Source organism: Cervus elaphus, chromosome 28, assembly GCF_910594005.1.
Source record: "Cervus elaphus chromosome 28, mCerEla1.1, whole genome shotgun sequence".
NCBI lineage: Eukaryota > Metazoa > Chordata > Mammalia > Artiodactyla > Cervidae > Cervus > Cervus elaphus.
In genome coordinates this window covers 60,942,200-60,948,222 of record NC_057842.1, presented here as the reverse complement: position 1 = coordinate 60,948,222, position 6,023 = coordinate 60,942,200, and the positions used below count along the sequence as shown (strand labels likewise).

Below are 6,023 nucleotides of genomic sequence, written 5' to 3'. Positions count from 1 at the left end.
TATTCTTTTTGTCTACCACTTAGCCAAATGTGACTAAATGGGAACACACTGACTTAAATCCATGAGACACACAGAAGCAAGACACTGTTCAGCAAAGCGCTTTTTTAAACAAAATGGACTGGGTAAAAGTGATTTACTCTTCTCAGCAAACAGAAGAAGTAAATTTCATTTAATCCTTAAGGTATTTCTCAAAGTCTGATTCAAGGAAGGAAACAGCCTGAGGTGATTCCCAGTTTGGCACAGAAGGACAGCTTCCTTTTGATCCTGTTCGGGTCTTACTCTACATAATCCTTATTTTTTTTTTCAATATAGATGTAAGTTGCTTCCTTTTGGTTGTTTTACTTGAATTTTCCTTACTTTTCTATAAAAGATAATTGAGTTATTTAAGTTTGGCTCTCCGCCACTCAGCTTCTCCTGGGTGGAGGAGAGGCGGGACTGCAGTTAATACAAATTCCAGGAAATAGGACGTCTTGCCTTCCTCGAACACTGGAAAGTCACCCGTCCGGGCAGACACATCTGCAGCAAGGCCTGTGCCGTGCAGTTCGGACTGACAGCAACTGGAATGGGGGCAGTCAGAAATATAAATAACAGCCTTAGCCACTTTTCACGTGCTAGAAAGCTTTTGTATTTAAAAAACTTCTAATATAAAAAGACTGATTTACTGTAGTGGTGGTGGTGGCTTAGTCGCTAAGTCGTGGCTAACTCTTGCAAACCCATGGACTGTAGCCCACCAGCCTCCTCTGTTCATGGGATTTTCCAGGCAATAATACTGGAGTGGATTGCCATTTCTTTCTCCACAGGATCTTCCCAACCCAGGAAACGAAGCCGGGTCTCCTGCATTGCAGGCAGATTCTTTACCGACTGAGCTATGAGGGAAGCCCTTATTGTAGTTGATATACATAAATCGGATGTTTAAACCTTAAACTTTGGGAACAAACAGTCAACAGTAGTATAGTATTGCCGACTCAATGGGCAGGTACTTGCGCAAACTCCAGCAAACAGTGGAGGACAGAGGAGCCCGACGTGATGCAGTCCATGGAGCTAAAAAAGAGTCGGACGTGACTTAGTGACTGAATGACAGCTAGTTTACAGGGAACACCCAGAGAGTTAATTTGCCTCATCCAAAATAGTGATAAAGATGATGAATCAGATGTTTCACCAGCAGTTCTCTTTTGGCCAGTTTCTTAGTTCAAGACCAAGGTTCGATGTGTGAGAGGAAATTGCTAAATAAATCTTCCTTTAGGCTAAACAACAGACTTGACTTAAAATTCAGAGGAGATAAAGCTGTAAGTGAACACATAAAATCAAACTGTTCATTCGAGATGAAGGGAAAAGCTTATCCCTGAGAATGATCTTAGCTTTGGAAAGATGCAAATTCAACTTTTTGTGTGTTTTATCCACTTTAAACCAAGTTAGGTTTTCTTGGGGGAGTCTGTGGTATTTTGATTCTTGCAAATACAAACCACAAATGCTCTCACATCTTCGACATACACCACTGCTAGGATGAACATCAAAGTCACTGACTGCCACACCTCATAAAGGATGGTTTTTAGCTTCAAGATTTTAGATGAACTAGAGACAGCCTGTATTTCCATATGTATGTCAATCATGCCACACAGAGAAAAGGATAAATATTTCTAAGTTTGTTCTTTGTTCAGAAACCGTTCACAAATGCTTTTCCTTTTGTTCATCAGATGGCTGGCCTAAAGTACATCTAGATAAAAACTGGCTCATGCAAGCATTGAAAATGTCCACATTCCCCTGTGGAAGAGTATTCAGATTATTTTGTCTTGTGGCCTCTGAAGCTGTGGGAGGCAAAGGTGGGCCTTGGGATGCAGGTTACTGACACACCACCACAGGTTTATACAGATTTATCATCCTGCAGAAGTTCCACACCTTTAAGGTGCTGCTCAGACCCTTGGGTTAACTTTTTAGATCTGTTCCGTAGATGAACTGCCAATCCCAGCCTCTTTGGTGAGCTTTCACTTTCACTGAATTAACTGTTAAACATTTGGTTTCTTTCAAGGGTCCTGAAGTCAACTTTATATCCAGTGTATTCTTCAGACTGTTTTTCCCTGTTACCGGGGCAGAATCTAATGCACTGAGGAGCTTCCTTAATGATTTATTTACTTTCCACATGGCTGTAAAGGTAACTGTATTTGTTTTGTCCAGAAACTGCCTCTTCTTTTTGGAAGGTTCATTAAGTTTCTCTTTCTCCTCTTTCCAACAAAGTTCTAGATTCCTTGTGGTGATCTCTTCAGAGAGTCCTCTGAGTATCAGATATGGTAACATCTGAACGACATGCCTCAACAACCCTGAGGGTAACACGGAAAGACTTTCCAAGGAAGCTCCAGACTGTCTCCTGAGGTCAGTACACCTCCAGCCCTACACCTCAACAGGTTTTTAAAACAGCTTTACTGACTTACACACAAAAAAAATCAGGGTGGGGGAAATGGCTTTATTGAGAGATAATTTGCATACATGTAAAATGTACAATTCAATAGATTTTAGTATATTGAGTTGTCCATTCATATAAATGGAATCAGACAATATGTAATCTTTTGTGACTGGCCTCTTAATGTTTTCAAGGTTCATTCAGGTGTAGCACGGATCAGTACTTCATTCCTTTTCGTTTGCTAAATAATATTTTATTGTATGGGTATACCACATTTTACTTAGTCCTTAATCAGTTGATAGGCATTTGGATTGTCCACTTTGTGGCTCTTATGAATAATGCTGTTTTACCCTTTGGGCAACTGGACAGTCTGTTTCCAAAGTGGCTGCACAATTTTATAGTCCCACCAGCCATGTATAAGGGTTCCAGTTTCTCCATCCTCACAAACATTTGCAGTTACCTCCCTTTTTAATTACAGTCATCCTAGTAGATGTGAATAGCATCTCTTGGTGGTTTTGATTTGCATTTCCCTGATGACTGATTAATGGTGTTGAACATCTTTTTATGTGCTATCTGTTGTACTGATTTTTGCTTCTTACAAAATACTGCTGACACATCCAAAAACATTTTCAAAATATCGGGTGTGTTTTTCCGTGCTAAGACAATTGCTCTGATGCAGTTTTCTTGGCTCTCTCTCATATGCTATGCTCCATGTTCTGATATTTTGCTCAAGGGTTCTACATATAAACAGTTTCACTTGGCTTTGGGCTGCCCATGATTGAGCCTAAGCTCAACTAAACATATGGAGACTTTGAAAACCTTTCAGAACAATGCTATAGTTAAGATCTGGCTAAAGCAAGTGTTTTTTCTAACTCTTTGAGCTGCATATTGCCTTGAGTAATCATCATCCGGATTGAATCCTGTAGAAGAAAGTGAAATATGGTCAGTTTTGATTGGTAGAACAAGGTACAGCTTTACCACTTCATCTGTTAAAATTAAGAATTAATACTGAGAACTGGAACCGCTGTACTTTAGGAAAGCCCAGAATTAACAATCAGGGGTGTACAATGGTCTGACATGCTTTCATATATCCCAAACATACTTCCCAAACCACCATGCTGTAATATTTATCATCTTTTTGTGTGTGTGCATGCAGATATTTGGTTTAACAGAAAAGTTGGGTGATGCCACTGTACAGTGTAGACAGAACACTGTAAAATTTAAAATACCAGTTAAGTGAAAAACCAGTGACATTGAGAACAATGATCAAGGTATATCATTTCAGTGACATATTCCAAGACAGCTACTAAATTTTTATAAGAGCTCACTAATCAAGCATCCCAGGTGGCACTAGTGGTGAAGAACCCGCCTGCCAATGCAGGAGACCTAAGTGATGAGAGTTTGACCCCTGGGTTGGGAAGATCCCTGGAGGAGGGAGGGCATGGCAACCTACTCCAGTATTCTTGCCTGGCGAATCCCATGGACAGAGGAGCCTGGCAGTATTTCAGTAGATACTCCAAGATAGCGTATAAACTTACAAAAAACAAAAAAACCTCACTAATCAGTACAGAAGGGTCAGGGTCTTCCCTCACTAGTGATCTTGGTCTCACCTCTTCCGTGGCACTTTTGTTTCTTTTGAATTCTTCTCTTGCCCAGTCCTTCAGGTATTTGCGATCAGAATCATTTGGAACTTGCCGAATGGCCTGCAAAATCCTTCTGTAGAGGAGGAGAACCTGTTGCCTTCTTATGAACTGCACAGGAGAGGAGAAACCGCAATTACAGCTGCACAATCGTGAGTTCAGTGGGTTCTTTTCTCTTCGGTTCTCAATTTTTTTTTTCTTTTTTTTTGGTCCTCAATTTTAAAAAGAGGAAAGAAAACCATTTTTCCCCCTAAGAAAACGGCAAGAAATTTACTTAGACTGTTTACTCATTTGTCAAATACAGGAACCCTTAAAGGGTACAAGCGACAGAGGAGTCTTTATAGAGCGTCAGCAGGCAATGAGGTAGCCGGGCTAGGGAGGCAGACCTCTGCCAGCCTCTCGCCGCCGCTACCGGAGAGCAGCCCCGCCCCGCGGCGCCTTCCGTCCGCCGGCGCGAAGCCCCGCCCCCCAGCCCGAGCCAATCAGAGGGCGGCGCGCGTAGGGGCTTCCTCCCCAGTCGTCCCTCAGTCCCGCTCTATAGGACGGGTGGAGGGAGAGGTAGAGAATCGAGCTCGGACCCAGAAGAGCTGCCCTAAGAGGCCCGCGAGAACAGCTGGTACCTGCTTGAGCGTTAGCGTCGCTGGGGGCAGGCGGGAGGTGGCCATGTCGTCCTGACAGCGCGGTTCCCCGAAGCCCCGGCGCGCAGGAGCGGAAGTGGGGGTGACGGGGCGGGGCGAAGTCGGTTTCCTGGGAGACGGCCTGCAGCGTGTGCGCCCCCTGAAGAACCTGGCGCTCTATTGGTCGGAACGGAAAGCCCGAGGCAGTTTCGCTTTGTCTTAGCCTGTTTTCTCTTCAGAGAAATGGGGTAACGGTTCCTGCGTGCTAGATTGTTGTGAGAATGAAATTGTGGTGAGGCATTTAGCACAGTTCTTCACACGAGTTTCTTCTAGGAAATGAAAGTTAAGGGTTTTGATGGTGAAGGGAGAAAAGTGTGTATTCCTTTTGAGATTTAGTGTATACAGCTAAAATTACTAAAATTGTTAATTTCTCAAAGTTTGTGTTCTGCTCTTCTCGTTTTTGTCCTGCTCTGTTCTGTTGCATTTTTCCTGGCGCTGTAGTCTTCATGATCGTCATAGTTACAAGGTTTTAAGTGGTTGTCCCGTTGCAGTTTTGAGAACTTTGTATCGCTGGTAATGAGGAAACGAATATCCCTACACCTTAAGCTTTTATTTCTCTATATTTGTTTTTATTCTCTGCTCAGTACACTCTGTAGGCTCTTGGCGTGTGTTACCTGTAAGAGGTTAGTGAATCCCTCCTACTTCCGAATTAAAGTACGGCCTTAAATGTTCAGTAGTTACCGGCTGGTTCCGAGCATCTCTACTTGATTTGCTGGCTTGGAATCCTAGCCCTAGTTGTGTACTTCAGTGTGTGCACCCGCCTGTTTTCTCATCTCTAAAGTGAAATGATAGCATCTACCAGAGTTGTTACTGTGGTATTGTATGTAGTGCCCTGAGAACAGAAACTAGCGCATGTAAGCACCCTAATGGCTACTACCAGGCATTGTGTGAATAATGTTGATGCCATAACCCACCCTTTTTCAATCCCATGGACTGTAGGCCACCAGGCTCCTCCGTCCATGTTATTTCCCCGGCAAGATTACTGGGGTGGGTTGCCATTTGCTCCAGAGGATCATCTTGACCCAGGGATCAAACCGGAGTCTCCTGCATGCAGGCAAAGCCTGAAAACTTGTCTACTAATTAGCAATTCATTTTTTTTCCCTTTTAACTATTAGTGAAATATCCCTTGTCACTTTCAGTTACACTTATTTTGTGGATTGTTATGACTTTGGTCCCTTTATGACTACCTAGACTTTTATTCTAATTTTATATGCAGTTTGCCATATTTCAAAAATTTTGATCTTTTTTATATAACTTTAAGTCACTACACACTGTATTTTCTATTATTTTGATTCTTTTCAATTTCACCTT

The 6,023-nt window shown here is 42.5% G+C and overlaps 1 protein-coding gene across 1 annotated transcript; it reads right to left on the bottom strand.

Annotated features, from left to right (window-relative positions):
* Window positions 1–2,441: 2,441 nt before the first annotated feature.
* On the bottom strand, window positions 2,442–4,779 carry LYRM2 (LYR motif containing 2). Its single transcript, XM_043890280.1, has 3 exons — window positions 4,656–4,779; window positions 4,006–4,146; window positions 2,442–3,315 (listed from the first exon to the last, which is right to left on the bottom strand). Exons 1-3 carry the CDS (start codon window positions 4,698–4,700, stop codon window positions 3,235–3,237), a joined length of 267 nt encoding a protein of 88 aa, XP_043746215.1. The 5' UTR covers window positions 4,701–4,779; the 3' UTR covers window positions 2,442–3,234.
* Window positions 4,780–6,023: the final 1,244 nt, after the last annotated feature.